Here is a 23,493-nt window from a genome sequence, read left to right on the forward strand (position 1 = left end):
TCTCCTCCCCCCTCTTTCCCGCCTGAAACCGTCCCGTTTCGCGGGCAATTCTTAACCCCTTCATGTCCTCTTCTAAGTCCCGGGTATCTACTCCTTTGCTTAGGGTGAGGGTTCCGCCGCACTCTGCTCCCCAGTCAGGGGTTTCCACTCCTTTCTCCTCCCGTCGCGGTGGGGATGGTGGGGGGGAAGTCTGGGTCTGGCTGCTATTCTTCAAGAGCAGCGGCACTCCAACCATGGCTTCCACCTTGGGAGCCTCACAGAGAGAGAGAGAGAGAGAGAGTTTCAAGGATGAAGGGAAAAGAGGAACATCTGCTCTCATTCTTTGCCCTTCCCTGATTCCAGTTTCTAGCATGGAGGGGAGACCTAGGGTATAAAACATTGGTCCCCAACCTTGGGCCTCCAGATGTTCTTGGACTTCAACTCCCAGAAATCCTGGCCATCAGAGGTGGTGCTGAAGGCTTCTGGGAGTTGTAGTCCAAGAACATCTGGAGGCCCAAGGTTGGGGACCACTGGTATAAAAGGCCAGTGCTAGCTTGTTGGACGTAAGCCTTCTGCTTGAGGTAAAGAACCAGCTCCTCCTTTGCCTTCCTCTTCGCAGAATATGTTAAAATCCTCAAAGCCCAAATGACTGTTGACAATTCACTTAGAATATTTTTATCCCACCTCTCTCTCATCAAAGACCTCAGTGTAGTATAAAATGGGATTCTCAGAGCTGGGAATTAGAGATACAGTAATTACAACTAGGAAACATAGTGGGGAATCGAACACCCACTCTGTGCCTCCTTGACATGGGCTGGACTTGATGGTCCTTAGGGTCTCTTCCAGCTCTGCAGTTCACAGCTAGGCAGTGATTCATTACTATTAACCAGTGATTTGCATTTAATTCCTTTTTCCAAAAATGAAGGCATTATTAAGCTGTTGTAACTTAATGAGACAAGTGGTAACTCTCTTTTTTTGCGGTGTAGCTGCCATTTTTTTTACTTTTACAATTTCAAAGTCCCCACTAAACAGTAGAGGAAGCAGATCACGTGGTTCCAGTGCTACCTTGTGCTCTATTGTGAACGTTAAGACAGTGAAAAGTGGGCAGCCGTGGAACCATTTTGTAGCACAGACCAGGGATGTGTAGCATTTCGTTTTTATTATTATTATTTTAAATTCTCTTTAGTTATTTTGGAGCAGTGGGAAACCAAATGGGAGCATCAGGACCACTCTTTTTAAAAAGTGTACCATAATGGTAAGGAACTTATATTTAAACCATTCAACGTACTATATAGCTTTCCAAATACTGCAGATAAACAGGAGTCTCTGAGCAGAGAGATTGGATTCTATGCAAAGGTAGGGAATGGGGTGGAGTGGATGGGCTCTTTCATTACAAAGTCTCCTTAGTTAATATATTTCACAATGCCTGTATGTTTCCTGAATGATTAATTGGTGCTTTAAGACAACTGAATTTATGTAGGTGCCAAAATAGCAGTTGAATTATGGTTTAGATTCTAGGAATCAAAGCCAATACTTAAACACATTCTTAATCCTCCCTCAGTGGGTGGGGAATCCTTGAAACAATTTGTCATATGGAAGCCCCTATGCAAATCTAATATCTAATCATAATCCAATCTATCAAGAGTAAAGCTGGATACCTCATGTCTTGTTGTGGCAGCTGTTTCCTTGTAAACTGCTCTTTAAAACTCTCTTACGTAGTTATGCTGGTTTGGCACAAACAGTGTAACTTTTAGAGGTGAATTGCCACAACTTAAGAAATCACTGTAGATGTTATCAGTTGAAACTGAATTACATGACTCAGTGTGCAATTGATGAACTCTACAGTGGTGGTATCTTAACATGGGGCAATTTGTCTCCCCAAGTTATACCATCTGGGTAGCTGTGGGAGAGGATTTCAGCCATTACGATTTGTCTTCAGAGCTTCTCAACACGATTAACTAGCTGGTGTGACTCATCCTGTAATAGGGAATGGTGGTGATGGGTGCCCCACTGCCTTGGCATGCCTAACAAAAACAAAACAAAAACAAAAATATTTTGCCACCTTAAAGGGCAATAGATTTATTTTACAATCCCCTTTCTCAAACATGCCAAAATATTTCATATGTCTAAGGAACTAGAGCACTCTCTCTGGTTGATGATATCTCATGTTGGATGGGCTTGTTACTTGACCTTGCAATGATTTCCCTCACTCATTTTTCTCTCTGTTGTTGTTATATGGTGTCTGGACATACGATATCAACATTTATTGACATCATGAACAATCATTTTATAAACCTCAGCCATTTAATAAACCTTAGGCTGGCTTGCTTGCTTGCTTGCTTGCTTGCTTTTTCTTTCTTTCTTTCTTTCTTTCTTTCTTTCTTTCTTTCTTTCTTTCTTTCTTTCTTTCTTTCTTTCTTTCTTTCTTTCTTTCTTTCTTCCTTCCTTCCTTCCTTCCTTCCTTCCTTCCTTCCTTCCTTCCTTCCTTCCTTCCTTCCTTCCTTCCTTCCTTCCTTCCTTCCTTCCTTCCTTCCTTCCTTCCTTCCTTTTCTTTCTCTCTTTCTTTCTTTCTTTCTTTCTTTCTTTCTTTCTTTCTTTCTTTCTTTCGATAGATAGATAGATAGATAGATAGATAGAGCGAGCGAGCGAGCGAGCGAGCGAGCGAGCGAGCGAGCGAGCGAGCGAGCGAGCTGTCTTTTTGGCAGTTATATGAACTCTTCCCTCATTGTAGCTTCTTGGATGGCTCATTGTGAGGAGAAACATGACTCCATCGGAATCAAAGGTGGACAATGTGCAGCCCTCAGTCTACAACAGGGTGGGTAACGGTGGCTTTTTGGATGAGTTTCAATCATTGTCAAGATCAAATGTATGACACTTGAACAAAACCTTCAGAGCACTATAAAACTACAATGTTGTGGAACTTTAAATACTAACTGCTATATTTTAATGTGGGCAAGCCCACTTCTTCAGATAAATGTTTATTATTTATTATATATTTTTCTTTTGTTTTTTACCTGATATGCTAGCACAGACCAACTCAGCTACCTTTTCTAAAACTACAACTATAAGACTAAAATTCATTTTGCTAGTTTGAGTCTGTGGTGGTCCATCACATTTATCCCTGAAAGATTCAATTCTAGTTTGAAATCAGATGATATTTTCAGTCATTTCAAAGTTCATCTGCGTATCAAGAAATAAATTGTGAAATAATTCCAGGTAACATTAGCTTGTATATTTCCATAAGCTTTATTCCTCTACATTGCTTCTATGCACACACACATACACAAAAATAAAAATTAATAATTTAGAAGTATTGAAAATGTAACTTTTGAGAAGTCACAGGCAAGCCATTCGTATAGCCATGAACAAAGCTTTAAGCATAAATGCTGAAAATATATGAAGACAGAACTGAAGTTGCAAGCGTATCCAAACACACACACACACACATTATTTAACAAGCCAAGCCAGCCATGTGCCAATTTGCATCTATGTAGGGAAGTCCACAATCTCTGTGTGTTGCCTCTGTGCTGCTTTATTTTCTGCCTGATTCCTTTCTTGGTCTTTTGGTTACATTATACTAGTCTTTTTATAGGATAAGGGTATTTATGTCCCACAGTCTTTACATATTCCTGCCTAACTTGTAGATTGCATTAATACACAATCCCATATCTCCACTACATGAGTGTAGTGGTCACGAAATGAGAAGGCTGATAGTTTAGGTGATCACAAGTAATTAAGAAAGCAATTAGTTTTAGAGAGAGAGAGAGAGAGAGAGCAAAGAAGTCAATCACATACAGAGATGTCCGCCAGCGGAGTCCTCCTGCTCATCCACCTTTCCAAGTCCCCCAGGAAGGCTCCCTTTTATTAACCTTACAGATTGTTGATAGTATACAGATAGGATAGTGTTTACATAATGCCAATTAGGATTGGCCAAAGAAAGGCCTTGAAGTTAGCTCTCTGTCTCTATGAGAAAGAGGAAGAATGGGTAGCCGCTCCTCCTTCTCAGAAGCAGCCGCATCATATCCAGGATTATCCTCTGAAGATGCCCATGGCCACACAGACTGGTGAAACGTTAGGAAGAAAAACCTTCAGAACACGGCCAAACATCCCGAAAAACCTACAAGAACCATGGATACGATCTGCTTCTTTTGAAACCCTAGACAAATGAGTGGTTTTTTATTACAGAATTTACGATAGTAGAAAACTCCATTTGCTTAACATGCCATTCTTCATGACAAGCAGAGTTAACTGCAATTTAACATACAGTGGTGCCTCGCTTAACAATGTTGATTCGTTCCGGCAAAATCACTGTAGAGCGAAAATGTCGTAAAGAGAAAATTAAAAACCCATTGAAACACATTAAAACCCGGTTAATGTGTTCCAATGGGCTAAAAACTCACCGTCCAGGGAAGATCCTCCATACAGCGGCCATTTTCAGTGCCTGTATAGCGAGGAATCTGTCCCTAAGCACAGCGGGGAGCCATTTTGAGCACCCGGTGGCCATTTTGAAAACCGGACACTCAGCTGTTTTGACCGTCATAATGCGAAGAATCGGTTTCTGAAGCAGGGAACCGATCTTCGCAAAGCGAAAAAAACCCATTTAAAACGTGAAGCAGATTCGTCGCAATGCGGGGTAATCATTAAGCAGGGCACGACTGTATTTCACAATCTTAGGAAAATGAATAGGGTTGTAGAGGGTTTACTTAAAATATTACTTTTCATTCACAACCCACAAGGTTACATTTGCTACATAAGCTGTTATTCTTTATTTATACAAAATTTCAAACTTTGACATCCTCTGCCAAGTCAGATGAGTGTGGGGGTGTCTTGCTTGTAGATAATCTCTGCTGTTCAATAGCCCTAATAGACTATTGCTAATGCGCTACATCAGTTACAGTATAACTTTTTTAAAAATCTTTTCTTTACCTTGCCCTAAAAGGGCCAGTTGAGAAATTGCCTGCAGTCAGATTCACAGCGGTATTTTCAGATGCAGGCCCTTTGAGTGGCCCTTTAAGGCAAAGCAAATAAAAGCTTTAAAAAGTTTTTTTGATAACTGACACAGCGCATCAGCAATAGTCTATACATAGTGCAATTCTTTTTGTTTTCATTTCCCTTGCCATCTGCAGAGCAGAGAAAATGAATAATTTTTCGATATTCTGAAGTGCCACATCACACTCGCTTGCTCCCTGGTAGGATAGTTGTATCCCTAGTTTGGCCGTTCATCCTCCACAACCTTAATATTTATATACAGTACAATAGTATGCATGTTTCTTTAGAGGGAAGTGTTCTTCAGCTTGGTGATGATTATTCTCTGTGAGCACTCGTATGTTTTCAGCCTTACAGCCCAGTCCTAGTATGCTTCAACGTGAAAGCCCTGAATCTTATCTGGCCTTGGAAGGCAACAGTACTTCAAAAACTGTGATGGAAAAAAATGGGGAAACCCACAACATATGTCAGCAGTTCTACTTCCAAGCTTTTCTTCTTGAAATGGACTGCGAGTCCTCCAAACGGACATCTTCCTTTTATGAGTTTTATGCCACCTTCTTATTTTTGGCAGTGCCACAAACTGATTTATAGAACTTGAAGAGGAGTTTTGCCGATTGCCTGGGCCTGTCAAGTGTTATAAAGTGTCCACATTTGTCCAGTATGTACACTCGTGAGTCAGGAATGCCTTTGGCTAAGGTTTCTGCTCCAGAAGGATCCATCACCTGAATGACAAAGGACGAGTGGATTATTTGTATTACCATAAAAATAAATTTAAAATTCCCGGTATCATGTGGTGAGTTCAAAATGGGTACAAAAGCTTTCGAGTGGAAGATCTCATTTCACCACCCCGAACTCAATTTTATGAACCCATCAACCATAAAAGAAATAGAATGCCCTAATCGTGTGCCAGAGTTGTAGCCTTAATACAGTGGAACACCTTCCACCTCCTTCCTCCTGAAGCCCCTGGTTCAGTTCCAAAACCAGCAATGGAGGGGCCCCCAGCCCTCCAGAGAACATGGATAAGGTTCATGGGTTGTGCACTGATTGAAGAACTGATGGGAGCAATTGCACCAGCAAGCGTACCACTTGTTTCTGGCACTTGGGCCAGAAACAAGTGATAGAAATAGCCTGTAATCAGAGGTGAAAGCATTAATGTTGGAGGGAGGTGATTAAGGCTATGACTACAATGTTGAATTAAACTAAGGGCTGGCTTAGGTCTTAGGAAATCAATTTAACATCATGTAGCTTTTGTGTTGGTGTGCACGTCCTCAGGGAACAACTTTTGGTAAAGTTTTATGCCGTCTACTGGCACTTTTAGTGCTCCCAGTCTCACTTTGTCCTCTGTCCCGGGCCCTTAACTGGATCTTAGAATCACAGAGCTGGATGGATCATCAAGTTCAGCCCATGTCAAGGAGGCACAGTGGGGAATCAAACTCCCAACCTCTGGCTCCACAGGCAGATGCCTAAACCACTGAGCTATGGTCTTCTTTGGCTTAGCCATGCCATGCGCCTTTCTTGAGGTGGAGCTTGTCTGCCTTGAGATGGCTGACAGCAGGCTCAGCAGCTTTGGTTCAGCAAAGTCAGTATCTGCAGGCTACAACACAGCCCACAACTCTTCTAACAGACATTTCTCCTACCAAGCATCACATCTGGTCTAAATCATGTTTTTTTTTTAAATATATCTAAGTTTTGAAAAGGCATAACACTAAACTGATGAAGTGCTAAAATAGAAACATGGGGGGAGGAGGAAAAAGTTGTACTTGGCATTGAAAACTCACCAAGTCCTACAGCATTAAATGCTGCTTAAGCCTAAACCCTAGTCTGGTTTCAATGGCTGCCAATCACTTCCCTTTCTTTTTACCTATGGAAGGCAATGGCTCTAAAAGAGAGAGAGAGATGCTCCACTCTCAGTTGGGGCTCTCCAAATGGGTTGGGGATGCAACCAGAAAAACCAAGGTTCCAATTCGCATGTGGAGCCTCCATGGATAGAGGAGCCTTTCTGCTTCATACTTTCACCCTCCACATGTGCAGTGTGCTAGACATGGAAACAGAAGGGGGACACGGGCAGCACATTCCCTACCCTTGCATGTTGTGTAAGCAATGTAGTCATCGGTTGTTGTGGGTTTTTCGGGCTTCTTGGCCGTGTTCTGAAGGTGGTTCTTCCTAACGTTTCGCCAGTCTCTGTGGCCAGCATCTTCAGAGGACAGCAAACTTCAGAGGACAGCAAACTGAGCACAGTTTGCTGTCCTCTGAAGATGCCGGCCACAGAGACTGGCGAAACGTTAGGAAGAACCACCTTCAGAACACGGCCAAGAAGCCCGAAAAACCCACAACAACCATTAGATCCTGGCCGTGAAAGCCTTCACAAATACAGTGTAGTCATCCTTCAGTCTCGAGAGACTATGGTAATGTGTTCTGAACAGAGGTCTTGGAACAGTGTCTTATGTGGCTGAGAAGGCCAATTCGAGAGTGACAATCCCTTCCACACTGAAGACAAATACAATTTGTCCCCTGTCCAGCTCCCTGATTTTGCTGCTTCTGGAACTGCCTCTTTGCCTTGGCCTGCTGGACAAGGGTCTCTTCAAATTGGGAGAGGCCATGATGCACCGCCTGCCTCCAGGCAGAATGCTCAGATGTCAAAGTTTCCCATCTGTTGAGGTCCATTCCTAAGTCCTTCAGATCCCACTTTCAGATATCCTTGTATTGCAGCCGTGGTCTCCCTCTGGGGTGCTTTCCCTACACTAATTCTCCATATAAGAGATCTTTCGGAATCTGACCATCAGCATTCTCACGAAGTCAAGTGTGTAAGCACACTTTCAATAATGCCTGAACAGGACTTTAATTGAATTGAACAATGGGGAAGTACACTTGCATTCCAGCTCCATCTCATTGGGGTACTCAATTCCACCTCCAAATTCAGCACCTTCCCTCTAATACAATTAACGGACACTAAAAGGCTAAATGTTGGCTGGATAATTCAGTGAGTTGAGTTCTTGGCGGCAGAGCCAGAGAGTTTGATTCCCCACTGTACCTCCTGAGAGAAGAGCCAGCTTGTGTAGCGTTGGGCAAGCTACTCCGTTCCACACCACCCCCAGGATAAGAGACTGGGAAACCACTTCTGAGTACTCTGGAAGGTGTTATTGTCAGTTCAAACCGACTTAATAGCATGTAATTATTATTATTAAAGACTAAATCCCAAACCAGTCCTATGTTTTGTCAATATGCGGAATGGTGTCAGTTTAATGAAACAAGGATGACTAAATCTCTTCTTGCCATGAGGGAACTTGTTCTCTCCCTGAGAAAATTGTTAGTGCAATCCTATTGTTTATTCAACCGCAAGCCTACCGAGTTAGCTAGGATTTATTCATAAATGATGCATTTTTAAGTGAATCTGTTTCATTTCATAAGAGCAATAATGTTTGGGTAGCATTCAGGTTATTGAGGTGGGGAAAGGTAGGGTTTTAAATTAAATCCACCCACAACAATAGCATGTAAGAGGACCAGAAGAAAGGGTTTGTTTGTTTGTTTGTTTAGATTTGTATCCCACCCATCTGGTCTATGCGACCACTCTAGGCGGGCTAGGATCCTCTGCCCTACTTCTCATAATTTAGGCACTGTTTTTTGAAACAGCACAATTCTAAGCACTCTCATTTTATTAATACAAAGGATCAACCTTCTCTGGTACCCAAAACTGCATCTTATCTAGTCACCATGGCCAATGGGGAAAATAATGGTTTTCATCCATCTTCTTTGAAGGGGGCTGGATTGAAGAAGACTGCATGAGATTCACAGAAGGAACAAAGTGCTTACCTTGTCATCTTTTCCCCAGATGATCTGTGTTGGAGCCTTGATTTTGCTCATGTTCTCATGAAGACTGTACCTTGAGTTGAGGCTGGACATATCTAAGAAGCCTTTTCAAATAAACAAACAAAGTTAGGAGTGTTTCTTCCATCATGTTGCCATTGCACAGCCTTTTCTCTTTGACGGGGGCTTTTTTGCATTCCGGTTGAGGATGTGGGTAGTAAAAGTACAGGAGAACCCTGGAAGTCAACAACCATGTCCAGTTGAGTGGGATGAAGCATTGCAAGGCCATGCTGCACATGCTCTTTAAAAAGCATAACGCTCGCCTCTTTCTTAAAACTGCTTATGGTAATGTTGTGTGCATTCCAGGGTCACTCTATATCCTCAGGTGGATTAATACAAATTTTCCAATACAGATAAAATATGATGTGTAATTCACTCCTGTACAGGGAAATAGAAGAGGGCCCAAAGTATGTGGGAAAGGGTTCTCAATACAATAACTATAGCATTTAGCAACATGTGAACTTGATTGTAATGTGGGATTTGCTGAAGTATGTCTCTCCCTATGTTTCTGTCCAAAGGATGGGCAACATACCCACATCCAAGTAGCATTGGAAAGAATGGCATCACAAATCTGTGACCTTTAAACTTTCTGTGATACATAACGTTTTGACCCAGGAGTTTAAGATTAGAAGGATTTCTGCGGAACATTTTTCTAAAACAACCATTGTAACAATGCTGTAGAAGTATGTTACACACAACACATTCCCTTATATATAAAAAACCTTCCAGAGATTGTGCTATGTTGGTTTGGCTTCTCTCTGAAGGAGAAATCACTGGCCTTGCTAGAAACCCTGGCTTTGCGAATGTCAAATAGTCCCAGCAGATTCTATCTTGTTAGGCCACTTACATTTTAAGAAAAAAGACTTGTGTGGCCTCCGGTCTTCAAGATATCCTTTTAGGAGCTATGTGGAGGAAAACAAACCAGATTCAGAACATGTATGAAGCAGTTAGGCAATTAAGCTCACTACAAAAAGTTTGACAATATTCTTTTCCAAAGGCAGCAGGGGACGCCACACGCGGTTTCTGGGCATAAAATCCAACAGGGAGCTTCCATTGACGGAATTCCTTTCTTCAAGATCCAGGAAGGGGGTGATACAGCCCTTTCCCCTGCATCTCACAGGGCTGCCTCTTAAGCTCATTTGAGAGACCCTTCAAAACAGGTTTTTCACACAATACGGAAGGATTCAAAGGAGAGGCTAGAAAGTCCTGCAATGTTGGTTGTCAGGTGCGAGCAAGGGGTGAGATTTCTATTTCTACTTTTCTTTCCCTTGGCTTTTGCATTTCACGAACGCATGAACATCTTAATCAAAGGCTGGTTGGGCAAGATCAAGGCTAGTTTGGGGTGTTACAAAAGGAATCTCATTCCTTTTATAACCATTAGCCAGCAAAGAGTGTGACTACACGGGAAAGCTGAATTGGAGTGATTCATCTTTGCCGCAATTTCATTCGCAATCTGAATAACATTTGAAATCTCAGTCAGTGCTCATACATGGGCTACAGATTGGTCCAAGAGTCTGCTGTTCATGTGGGATGCGGTGCAATTTGCCTTCCAGCCCACAGCCCTTCTTTCTTTCCTCTAGTCTTGCCTCTGCTGATCCTTCCTTCCGATCCTTTTATGGGGTGTAAATGCAGTAAAGTAAAGGTAAAGGTTCCCCTTGACAATTTTTGTCCAGTCGTGTCCAACTCTAGGGGGCGGCGCTCATCCCGCTCTTCAAGCCATAGAGCCAGCATTTGTCCGAAGACAATCTTTCCGTGGTCACATGGCCAGTGTGATTTAAACACGGAACGCTGTTTACCTTCCCACCGAGATGGTACCTATTTATCTACTCGCATTTGCATGCTTTCGAACCGCTAGGTTGGCGGGAGCTGGGACAAGCAACGGGCGCTCACTCCGTCGCATGGATTCGATCTTACGACTGCTTGGTCTTCTGACCCTGCAGCACAGGCTTAATGATGACCCAGTGATAGGGTAATCTAGTGCTGATCTCATATATGAAATTTGTTTTAAAAAAATCAGAGGACAATTGGGGGAAGAGGAAAGAATGCAGGGTATGTTCCCTCAATCCTGAACATCATGCCCCAACTGCCTACCTCACTGAAACAAAGACCCCTTTCTTTACCAGAACGTATTGCAACTAACCACATGGGGAAAAGCTTGTTCGAATTGTTCCAGCCTGAAAAAAAGAAAAGGCTCCCAATGGCAGAGAAAAAAGCCACTGGGAGTAAAAATAGGCTGGAATGATTCGAATCAGCTTTTGCATTGTGTGGTTAGTTAATAAATACTTCAAATGCACCTGTTTATAAACAGAGAAAAAACTTGTGGTATTTGACCATGTAGTCATAGTCTAAATGGGCCTGGGAACTGCAAGGGAAATAGCTAAGCTAAGCAATAGCAACAACGAAGAATCAGAGCTAAAATCAGCTGAGGGAGCAACTAGTAATAAATAACATCAGGTCACACACCCTCCCACTGATCCTCAGTGTTAAGGTATACAGGGTTGCAATATTCCCAACATATATGGTGGTATTATTAAATGAATAATGCATTTTTGTGAGTTGTAATCCAAAATAAATAACTGTACTGATCTTGGCTTATATTTCATTAAGTACCATGCACACATGGTGGTACCATGAAATAAATGCATAACTCTGAAGATGCCGGCCACAGAGACTGGCGAAACGTTAGGAAGAACAACCTTCAGAACACGGCCAAAGAGCCCGAAAAACCCACAACAACCAAATGCATAACTACTGGGTTCCTTGGGAGACAGGGATTTTTCAACTTTCTGTTCTAGCCAGATGAAAGGTTGCAAGTTCTCTGAATGTTAATTGTTTCACCTTCCCCTACCTGCCTCCCTCCAGGTGGGTTCACTATGACCCCCACCATCCATGCCAGTAAGAATAATGGTTTATGGGTGCAACTTTCTCTGCTTTCATTCAGTTATCTCCAGCCTCGCTAGCAAACTGCTAAGAAAAGAGACGCTCTTCAGGAAAGAAAAAAGATGCAAAGGACAGGGACTTAATATTGGAAAATATATAGGTATAGAATTACAATTTCCAGGAGCTACAATCATACCTGCATGTTTATTTTGTTGGGACGATACAAGCCAAGCCTGAGTAAGTCTTCTCCCTGTTGTACAGTCAAAACAACAAGAGGATTGTCATGTGCGTTGGCAGATTGGCGCAGCTCCTTCAAACGCCTGATGAATTCGTTTTCTGTTGAGTACTGCAAGCCTAAGAGTTAGAATACACAACTTAAAAATGACACCAATGGCATATCAGTACCAACAGAAGGGGTTCAAAACTGCAATGGAGGAGTTAGTGGGGGTGAGTGAGCACTAGGGGAGGTTGGGCATACCGTAAGTGTTTTCGAAAGACAAAGGGAAGCTGCACAGGAAGAGTAAAAAAACAGATGGGCATCTCTTCTGCTTTACAGAGACCAGTCCTCCATGTATTTGAAGGGCAAGCAGAGGATAAATTTATGTTTGGAGCTGTCTTCTATTTTGTGAGCCGCATCCCATTTAAAGAGAAAGAAATATCAAAAGGAAAAGCACCTACAGAACAGATTAAGCACAGAAAAGGTCACCTGGCCACCGTGTTCCCCCAATAGTGAGGTGTGCTATATTTCTACTTACATTATAGTAATTGTTCTGAAATTTGCAACTGTACATATACATTCGCGTATAGAAACTCCGATTTTTAGCGATGTGGTTCCTTTGTTTGTCTGTTTTCGCAAAATTGTGGGAATTTTGAGGGGAATGTTGGGGGCAAAGGAGGATAAGGAGAACCCAGTGAAAAGAGGGGAGAGGAATCTGAGAGTTGGAATCTGTCCAAGACATCACATACCAAGGATCAATCACTCACTTCTTTTAAATCATATCCTCCCAGAGAATGAGAGATGACTCAGAAAAGGTCATTCGGCCATAGCCATCTCTTGCCCTCTTCATCCCAGACCCCACAGTTCTGTTTCTGTGACCCAGAGACAAGATGTGATGTTTTGACCTCTTCATTGAAAGCTAAGGGGCTTGAGGAGACCCACTGAAATAACTGGGTTGAGGCACTCACCAGGTGGACAAAGGAGAGACAAGGCACAGATCTCAGATGGATACTGAGCAGCATAAATCCCAGCAACCATTCCTCCCATGGACATGCCAACCAGGTGAAATGGCTTTTTGTTCAGACCCGTCCACTCCACAAACTGAAACAAGAAGTGTGATGAGGTGTTGTGTACCTTAACAGTTTAAAATGAAGAAACTCCATTCTTGTATTTTTCTATGACTGTGATTCTGTAATCCGTATGCTGTTCCTGTGCAGATCTTTTAATAATAGAACTGTATATCCTGTCAAGTTAATTGCAACTTATGGTGACCCTTCTGGGTATAGAGCACTCAGAAGTGATCTGTCAAGAAGTGATCTTCTGCTGGTGCTTTGGGACCGTGCAACGTGGCCAAGATTGCATAGGTGGCAGGGCACATAACACCATCACCCCTGCCCCCCAGACTGGGGGAGTTCAGCTGCCCCTTCGCCCTGGAGGCAGAGTGAGGACCTGAACGTTCAGACTCTTGCTCCACAGCCAGGCATTCCTGCCCACTACGCTATACAGCTCATGCAGATGTTCTAGCAGAGGTAAAACATGATGCGTGCTGCAGTTTTGAGGAGAGCTAAGAACAGAAAGTTCATACCTGGTGTATCTTTTTAGCTTGATCAACTGCTGTATAATTCTCAGCCAGCAGACGAGTGGTTTCTCCATGACCAGGCATGTCAAGGCAAACTACGTGGATGCTTCTAGGAAAATGCTGCGGAAATGAGGACAGTGGGAAAGAGACCAAGGAATCAAAGCAATTAAAATCTTGAAGATGACACCAAGAAGGCAAAGCTATTAAAAATAACAGTATTTTAATGGACGTAGGATTCAGTACAGCTACGTATGTTCCCCTGACTACCCATGCCCGGTAGGTTGATATCCTAAAAGCAACCCAGTGGGGATGAAAGATGTTCAGGAGGTCATGGAATGCTGAATGACCGATTCATTGGAGTGAGGAAGGCAAACTGGAGTGGTAGAACAGAGGGGTGCAACTCTGAACAAACTAATCCTTCAGTACAGGGCCTCATTTGTCAAACAGTACAGATGTTCAGGTTGAAAAATGGAGTATGAACTGGGGTATGTTCCATCATTTAGCAGAACCTCAGACAACAATACAGCGGTACCTCGACTTACGAACGTCTCCACTTACGAACATTTCGAGTTATGAATGGCTCCGTTCGCAAAATGTTGCTTTGACTTGTGAACGGAGCTTCAACTTACGAAAGAAACAAAAACCTTTCCTGCCCTTTTTTACCTAAATCAAAAGAAGATACCTTAGATCAAAAGAAGAAAAAATTTAAAAAAATCTCCCCCTAGTGGTAGAGTACAGATTAACTGGCTTTGTATTAGCTCCTATGGGAACGAATGCCTCTACTGTACTTGCAAACAGCGCCTTGACATAAGAATGCCTCGACAGCCGGATCAGATTAAATGGTTTTCAATGCATTACTATGGGAAATTTTGCCCTGACTTAGGAACACTGTTCCAATATGGATTAAGTTTGTAAATCAAGGTACCACTGTATAAGAAACATCAGAGGTATCTGTAGTGTAGGAAGGGTATAATAAACTATTATTAAATTCTGGTTTTAGAATCTATGTAATTTTTCTTGAAGTTCCTTAAGGCGTGTTTTTTTCCTCCTGAAACACAGAGTAATAGCAGCAGTAACAGGAATAACAACAACATTTTAGCCTTGTCTTTACAGCATTGTAAGAAGAAAATGAAGACATACTTTGATGGCATTTAACCACATGTCTTTGTTGAATGAGAAACCATGAAGCATCAGGATTGACGGCCGGTGTCCGGGCTTCCCTCGAGAGAAGTAGCAGAATCTGTAGCCATCGTGCTCAATATATTTCACCTTCACACACCTTAATTGACGTTTGTACCTAAAAGCATATAGAGAAGCAAAAGAAGGATGCTCTGACACACGAACCTCTACATCCCCATTCCTGAGCATGGAGCGTAGCTGATGTGTGCCCCTTTGCTTTTCTTCAAAAGCCTGAGGAGTAAATACCTGATCTCAGGGAGCACCCACACCTGCACACATACACACATGCACACACAGGAAGGAAAACCTCCTGTACTTATTGGGGTGGGCCACTCGGCTGATCTGCAGACAGAACAGCTGTGGCCATTCATATTTCAAGGGTTAAAGCCAGAGGGTGGAAAGAATGTTTGTTGGACTACAAGTCCTAGAATAGTGGCAAATAGCCACTATTCCCAACTGAATTCCTATTTCTGCCCCTATTGCAGGATTCAACCCACAACCAGGAATTCAATGACAGACTCATTGATTAGCAGCTGTTTACCCATCCAAGTCACATTACCACCAAGAGTGCATTAGATTCTGGCCATTGTGTTTCAAGATGTCTTCAGCTGATTCGTAATTGCGTGACGACAGCAGTTTTTCAAAGTATTGCTAGTATGTCTGGCATCTGCCTGCACTCCTGTCTGAACATCACTTTGTGGAGGCCCAGTCCTAAAACACCATGCCCAGATATGCCCCACTGCCCCTTTCATGCCTCCAATGAAGGGGGCTGCAGTCCATGAAGGCTTATGTGAAATAAAACACAGTCATTAAAATGCCGCAAGATTCTTTGTTGCCTTTCCTAGAGATACACCTACCATATCATGGTCCTGAATAATAATGAAGGCCACAGAGAGTACCGCCTGTCAAAGAGGCCTGCAATGAAGCGTATGACCATCAACAGCACCTTGCGTACAGTGCAGTCCATGCCTACCAGTGGGGTTTTCTTTTCCCGCCTGTACAGTGAAAAAATCAGATAATAGCACAAAGCAGAAATGTTAGACAAAACGCATGCAAAACGCAGAAAGGACCTCAATAAAATAAGGGTTCATCACCTGAAATGTCCTCTGCAGTCAGGCATGTCCCAAGATAGAAAATGTGTCTTCCAATTATTATTTTATTTAATTGTTTAGAATATTTATTTTACTATGTGCTGTCAAGTTGATGCCGACTCATGGCAACCTCACCCCGCCTACCACCACCAGCTCATATCTTTAGCCTATATGCCCAGCAGACGGGATGCAACCTTGAGCTTCCTAAAATGGGGAACCTAAACCTTCTAGCTTTCCAGCTCTCAGGGGGGGTCTATGGCAAAGTTGAGCAACCTCCGTAGGGCCATGGACCTTGGAGGGTCACGCCTGCTCCCACATTCTAACCCTCCAATAACTTTTTTTTAAAGGTCTGTTTTTAATTCCCTTTCAATTGTCCCCTTATGCCACCTAATGGCCAAAAGAAATGTCCAAAAACCTAGCACGTTTTTTTTGATCTAGAAATTTAGGTGCTGAAGGTTTTGCCGGTATTTATTAGAGGTGATGTACTTTCATCCTGCATGGCACATCCTGCATTGGGCTTGGACATGAATTGGATCAAAGACATTTTCAACCCTAAAAAGGGAGGTGTGTTTCATTCCTGCAATAGTTATCTCCAGTTTGCATTGCATCACACAACCACCCCTTACCCACAGGACTTTGAGATATTTTAAAAATGTTTTACATTTAAAAAAAATCTTTGTTGGAGGTTGACCGCCCTCAGGTATGGCTGAAGAGGGCACATCTGAGCTCCTGGGCTTTGCTAATCTCTGCTGTACGGGCTCGTCGTCGTCGTTTAGTCGTGTCCGACTCTTCGTGACCCCATGGACCAGAGCACGCCAGGCCCTCCTATGTTCCACTGCCTCCCAGAGTTGGGTCAAGTTCATGTTGGTTGCTTCGCAGACACTGTCCAGCCATCTCATCCTCGGTCGTCCCCTTCTCCTCTTGCCATCACACTTTCCCAACATCAGGGTCTTTTCCAGGGAGTCTTCTCTTCTCATGAGATGGCCAAAGTACTGGAGCCTCAGCTTCAGGATCTGTCCTTCCAGTGAGCACTCAGGGTTGATTTCCTTTAGAATTGATAGGTTTGTTCTCCTTGCAGTCCAGGGGATTCTCAAGAGTCTCCTCCAGCACCACAATTCAAAGGCATCAATTCTTCGGTGGTCTGCTTTCTTTATGGTCCAGCTCTCACTTCCATACATCACGACAGGAAAAACCATAGCTTTGACTATTCGGACTTTTGTTGGCAAGGTGATGTCTCTGCTTTTCAAGATGCTGTCAAGATTTGTCATCGCTTTCCTCCCAAGAAGCAGGCATCTTTTAATTTCGTGGCTGCTGTCTCCATCTGCAGTGATCATGGAGCCCAGGAAAATAAAATCTGTCACTGCCTCCATATCTTCCCCTTCTATTTCCCAGGAGGTGATGGGACCAGTGGCCACGATCTTAATTTTTTTGATGTTGAGTTTCAGACCGTTTTTTGCATTCTCCTCTTTCACCCTCATTACAAGGTTCTTTAATTCCTCCTCACTTTCTGCCATCAGAGTGGTGTCATCTGCATATCGGAGGTTGTTGATATTTCTTCCGGCAATCTTAATTCCGGCTTGGGATTCCTCCAGTCCAGCCTTCCGCATGATGTATTCTGCGTATACGTTGAATAAGCTGGGGGACAATATACAGCCTTTTCGTACTCCTTTCCCAATTTTGAACCAATCAGTTGTTCCATATCCAGTTCTAACGAAGTGAAATCTAAGGTCCCTCAATCTCCACATGAGACCCATTTCTTTGTCTGCAGACTCCTTCTTAAACCAATTACCTTCTGAAATAATATGTGTGCAACATGGGCTTAAGATCAGCCTTTCTTGTTGCTTTTAACATTCTGCCAAATGAAAGGATAATATTCTCTAAAGTGTGCTCCTGTTCGGTACACTTTTGCACTTTTGTTTTATTTGATTTATAGAAGTATTGCTTCAGTATGGAGTTCAGAATTTATTTTGTGGTACCACAGCTGCCTCCGCTTAGTTTTAGGAAGTTTTTATTAATGCTGAAATCTCCACCCTCTTGTTTTCCTCCTCAGCTCTTGAATAATAATCTTTTATCACCTGTGCAATATCTGTTCTGATATTTGAAGAGAGCTTCTTTGCACCAGGTTAAACATACCCTGAGCTTGTGCGGGTGTGGGAAAGAACCCAAAGCCAGTGTTAGAACATTCCAAAGGTCCCATGTTCAATTCCTGCCATATCCGGAGAGGGCACTAAGCCATATTTGAGCAGATTTCTCCTGCACTCTAGAAACACTTTCAAGCACCTTGGTTAGAATGTTGTTGAGGAAAGTGGAATGAAATGAATCACAAGTATAGTGCTTTGCATGGTTTCTGGCTTGATCAATGGGGTTGGCATATACATGAGTGGGTAGTTAACATGACCTTGCACAGATGCTGGAGAGGGAAACAACACTAGGCACAACATGCTATTATTCATATGATACAAATAAAGAGTACAGTGGTGCCCCGCAAGACGATGTTAATTCGTTCCATGAAAATCGCTGTTTTGTGAAAACATCTTCTTGCGAAATGTGGTTCCCCATTGGAATACATTGAAATCCATTTAATGTGTTCCAATGGGGAAAAATCGTGATTGTTTCATGAAAATCGCCCATAGGGAAAACCGTTTTGCAAAGCACAGATCAGCTGTCAAAATCTCTGTCTTGCAAAAAACGATCCTGAAAAAAATCGTCTTGCGAAGCATGGACCGAAACATCGTCCAGCAAAAATCACCCATAGGGAAAACCGTTTTGCGAAGCGTTATAGCGATCGCAAAAACTCATTGTCTAGTGAATAAACCATTTTGCGAGGTAATCGTCTAGCGAGGCACCACTGTATTCTGTCCTTTGTTGAGAAAAACTCCCTCAATCTTAGGTGGAGAGGTTATCCAGGTTTCAATCAGCAAGGACAACTTCCAGAAATGGCCCAAGGTTTCAAAACGAAGCTTCTTAAAAACAAGTGAAGAATCCCAAGAGCATACTGAAAAACCACCCTAATTGATTCCACTTCCTCTCCCCCAAAATGCTACAAAGTCCCATGAATCATTCTCACCAGAAAATAACATATCGATTACAAGGCATTTGGTCTCGGTGTAATGCTCTTTCTAGCACCATTTATTAGTAACCTTGTAATGCTGCCTTTGTAATTGGGTTGTTTGTGATTTTATGACTCCTATTTTATTTTTCGGTTCCTGTTAGGAGGCATAGCTGGCTGCATAGCTCAGTGATTAAGGTATCTGGCTGCCGAGCCAGGGACTGAGAGTTTGTTTCCCCACTGTGCCTCATGTGAGAATACCCAGCCTGTGTGGTCTTGGGCAACCTGCACAGTCCCAGGGCACCCCCAGAAGAAGGGAATGCTAAGCCGCTTCTATATATTCTCTACCTGGAAAACCTTGAAAAGGGTCACCATGAGTCAGAATTGATTTGATGGGCACATTATTGTTATTTATTATTATGAGGCTTGAAAGCACCATCAAACCAAAAAGAAAGGTAACATTTAAAAATGCAGTTGTAGAAGAGGAAGCTGTATTAGTCTGTGCAAGCATTATAGGTAAAAGCAAAAGAGAAATTAAAAGTTAAAAAACACAAAATGTGGTGTTAAAGACTAACTTTTATATCTTTTAATGCGAGCTTTCGTGGAGAAGTTCACTTTGTCAGATAAGCATTTAAAATGCTTTGACAAAAATAAATAAATAAATAAAAAGAGTTTAATGTTTCCTAATGTTGCTATAAGCCGGCTGCATAGCTTAGTGAGCTGGAATACCTGACTGCAGAGCCCTCGGGGTTAAGAGTGTGATTTCCTATTGTGCCTCCTGAAGAAAAGCCGGCCACTGTAGCCTTAGGTAAGCTGCACAGTTCTAGAGCATCCCCAAATGAAGAACATGGTGTACCATGTCTGAGAACTCTCTATCTAGACCACCCTGGCCAGGGACCATTAGAACTGATGTGACAACACACAGTAATAATTACAATAAATGTTATGTTGAGTGTTCAGATCTCGTCATATTTCTTCTACTGAGTGCTTGATTTTTATGGAAAAACACTCTGAAATTCTCCTGAGATTAAGGTGCATCTTTAATTTCTAGATTTTAAAATTAGCTACTTAATGAACTAAATGGTACTGATCATTTCAGGCCAGATACCAATTTGGACTCCTCCGTGATGGTCTTGGTGACCAGGAAGAGACATGGTATATTTAGTTATTTAATTCAATTTTTACCCTGCCCATCTAGTGGCTAGGCTATTACTTTGCGCGGCTTACAAGAAAATCATCCACAACATAAACTAAGATTCAATAATAAACAATTATTAAGACATTAAATTAAAAAAGCTGACAAAAACCACAACTTAAATTTATTTTAGGATACACGACGGCAACAATATTTATTTTGAAGTCTAAAATTATAGATACTGGAAATTAAAAGAGCAAGATTGGCAGAGCAGATTGATAGTATCTTGCACAAGAGTTGTGAAGTAAAGAGGAAGACATCAGATAAAGCAGCAATGAGTGGGATATGGAAATGTATTGGTTGTGAGTGGAAGGACCCAAAGATGACTCAGAACATATATAAGCTCTTTAACAGCAAAGGTGCACATTCATTTGCTAAACAATTTAAAGCAAATTCCACAACAGCCTAAAATGTCAGCATGAATTCCCATTTTCTCACAATGGCAGTTCTGTGCCCTGTGGTTTGGTGCTTGATCACATCATACACACAGCTGATACTCTGCTGCATTTACTGTGTGTTCTTGGATATTACTCTAGGGTTTTGAAAAAATATTGGCACAACTGTGTCTCACAAATGATAGGGGTCAATGCTACTCAATGAAGAAACAACAGAGAAGCCCTGGTCTACATAATTTTCAGATGCCAGGTCTATGTAAGTAGTTTGATATAGACAGGTATATTTTAACATACATTACACTAACACAGATTATTGTTTGTTCTGTATCTGTTAATATCAGTATTCCAAATGTATATATGTATATATGGATAGTTCTTTTTCTAGAAGATGCTGATTGAGAGCAAGACTCATTTTGAAAGATATTAAATATTTTAGTTTATCCACAAAATTGTACATATTAATGGAAAGCTTACATTTTGAGTGTCAGATGTTAGGCAACTAAAAAGACAGAAGCCAGATGCAAAATGAGCTTTTCTTATGGAGTTTTGCTTCTCTGGTTTGAATGATAACTGAATGCTTCCAGCAAGGAAACTTTCACTGGATTTCATTTTCAAACGGGAAGCCCTGGCAAACTCCATCCTCTAACACTAAAAATAAATCATGCTTTCAGAAGGGAGGAGAAGCTATGGGAAGTCACAGCATTAAGTGTTAAGTCCTATTCCAACACTCTGTCCACTATACTGCGCTGCCTCTCAAGCATCTTACACTAATTTAAAAAACAACTTGATTTACAATAGTATAAATCTCAAAGATAGCAACCTGCAAATAGATCCATCCTGTTGAGTTTCATAAAGTGACAAAGAATTCGTGAATATATTGACAAAGAATTCTTCTACTTCAGATTTGGAATTCACATCATGTATTTATTTATTTATTTATTTATACACTCATACATATTTTTTCTGACACATCTTGACACTTACCTGGGATGAAAAGTTGCCAAGTGGTCTCCCGTCTCCTTTATTCCTGCTAAGCTGTTGGCTTCTGTATCTTCAAGCTGACTGGAAAAACTTGTAAACAAATACATACTGGATGTGGGGGTGTTAAGAAAACCATTTCCTCCTCCATCGTCTGAAGCAATTTGATAGGGAAAGAGTTCCCCAGAAGCTGGTTCATATCAATGTCCACATCAATGCCGCCCTGAAATCAGTACTGGCTTGGTTTGTGCTCTTTGAATCCAGATGATTAGGATCAAAACTATTATAGACGCCTCTCTGTCCTGATTGCCTTTAACTATAAAGAGACGATTCACATGAACTCATACGTAAAGTCAAGATGGTTATTTTCTGCAACTATTCATGTGAGTTCCTGCTTTTGCCTCCTTCATCAGGGATTCTTGATAGTAAGAGATAGCAGGCACAATCCTAAGGCCTGCCTTTTCCCAGAAGAGGGATACTTTTAATTGATGGGAAGACACTCTTATTCCACAGGGCTTTCCTGTGGAGATTCCCCAGTTGCCTTTCCCTGAAACCCCCAACCTCACCAAAGGGAGTCAGGGCAGAGGGATATAAAAAATACGGCCAGTTTTGTTCCCTCCCCATACTTCCTCAAGAGCAGTGCTTCCCAACCTTGGATCTCCAGATATTCTTGGACTACATTTCCCAGAAAACTTCACCAGCACAGCTAGTGGTGAAGGCTTCTGGGAGTTTTAGTTGAAGAACATCTGAGGATCCTAGGGACTTTGCATGCTGGCTGAGTACCAAGACTGGAACATGCTGGCTGCAAGATTCTAGGACTGGAACACACTGGCTTCACTAAAACCAACCAACCAACCAACCAACCAACCAATCCAAGCTTCTCATTTCTGCTTGTCCAAAATGGTGCTTTGTTGATAGAGCTTATATTAATGACAGTGTTTTGGGGGCTGGGAGGTTGCGGATGCTGTGATGTTGACTTGTGTGTCCTGTGTCCTGAAGGGCAGGGATCCATGACTGGCAGTGTGTTGCCCAATCCCAATGTTACTGCTTCTCTCTGGGGTGTGGATGTGGGCATTTCCATTGCCTCAGTCCTTGATTGGTGGACTCTGGGAGGTAATCTGGTCTTCTTTTACAAAACGCACTTCTCCATTTGCAGGGCCACCAGATGACAATCCTTCTTTTGAAAGGTTGTGCAGTCTTGGTTAGATTTGAAGGCAAAGAAACCTAGGGAGGCATTGTACGGGTCTTGAAGTGGCCCATCCCTTGTCAACTGCTGCACAGCAGAGTTAGCAGGCACACACGTAACCTGGGTCATTGCCTTCCCCACACAAACATTATGAACCTGTTTCAGTTACATCCATGTGTACAAATTAATGTTGGCAATTTTCTGCAGATATGCCCTGTGTTTCATCCTTTTTGATCATCCATTCAAGATGGGGAAAAAATTTCAAATGATGATAAGAGGGAAAGAGCCAGGTCTTAAGTTTGCTCTTAAAAACACCCAGCAAGGGAGCCAGACGGATCTCTGGGGGCAAACTGTTCCAAAGGGGTCAAAGTGGGCCACTGCCGAGAGGGCCCGGTTTCTTGTTCTTTCCCTCCGGGCCTCCCTCGGCGTTAGGCCCCTCAGAAGCCCTTCCTGGCTAGAACAAGTGATTCTGGTAGATCTAGGTGGGAGGAGGCGTTCCGCTAGATATTGAGGTCCTAAACCGTTTAGGGCTTTATACGTCATCATTAACACTTTGAAATCAATGTGGAAACGAATGGGCAGCCAATGCAAGGCAGCCAGACTGGGGGAAATATGCTGATATTTTCTCATCCCATTAAGAAGTCTGGCCACCCTGTTCTGCACCATTTGAAGCTTCCGCATCAGTCTCAAAGGTAGCCCCACGTAGAGTGCATTACAGTAGTCTAATCTTGAGACTACAAGCACATGGGCCAGAGTGGTGAGGACCCCACCATCAAGATATGGATGCAGCTGGGCAATCTGCCACAGATGGAAATAGGCAGAGCCGACCACTGACACCACCTGGACTTCCATGGTGAGGGCCGGATCCAGATGGACCCCCATGTTCGAATTGCCTTGACAGCACATAACAATGCC

The 23,493-nt window shown here is 42.5% G+C and overlaps 1 protein-coding gene across 1 annotated transcript; it reads right to left on the reverse strand.

Moving 5' to 3' along the window:
• Positions 1-5,408: 5,408 nt before the first annotated feature.
• On the reverse strand, positions 5,409-15,651 carry LOC110079938 (monoacylglycerol lipase ABHD6). The gene is made up of 8 exons (XM_020795422.3): positions 15,542-15,651; positions 14,646-14,802; positions 13,512-13,625; positions 12,895-13,027; positions 11,906-12,063; positions 9,677-9,731; positions 8,776-8,876; positions 5,409-5,687 (listed from the first exon to the last, which is right to left on the reverse strand). The coding sequence occupies exons 1-8, from the start codon at positions 15,649-15,651 to the stop codon at positions 5,511-5,513; spliced, it is 1,005 nt and encodes a 334-aa protein (XP_020651081.3). The 3' UTR covers positions 5,409-5,510.
• Between the last annotated feature and the right edge of the window lie 7,842 nt (positions 15,652-23,493).

This window comes from Pogona vitticeps, chromosome 2 (genome assembly GCF_051106095.1).
Source record: "Pogona vitticeps strain Pit_001003342236 chromosome 2, PviZW2.1, whole genome shotgun sequence".
NCBI lineage: Eukaryota > Metazoa > Chordata > Lepidosauria > Squamata > Agamidae > Pogona > Pogona vitticeps.

Bases quoted from the DNA above. Each gene is read 5' to 3' on its own strand.
- LOC110079938 (XM_020795422.3), bottom strand. From the start codon at position 15,651: ATGGACTGCACTGTACGCAAGGTGCTGTTGATGGTCATACGCTTCATT. The intron at 14,803-15,541 runs GTAGGTGTATCT...ATATGCTTTTAG, and splicing joins TTATTCAGGACCATGATATG to GTACAAACGTCAATTAAGGT. The intron at 12,064-12,894 runs GTGAGTGCCTCA...TCTAACTCTTAG, and splicing joins GTCTCTCCTTTGTCCACCTG to GCTTGCAGTACTCAACAGAA.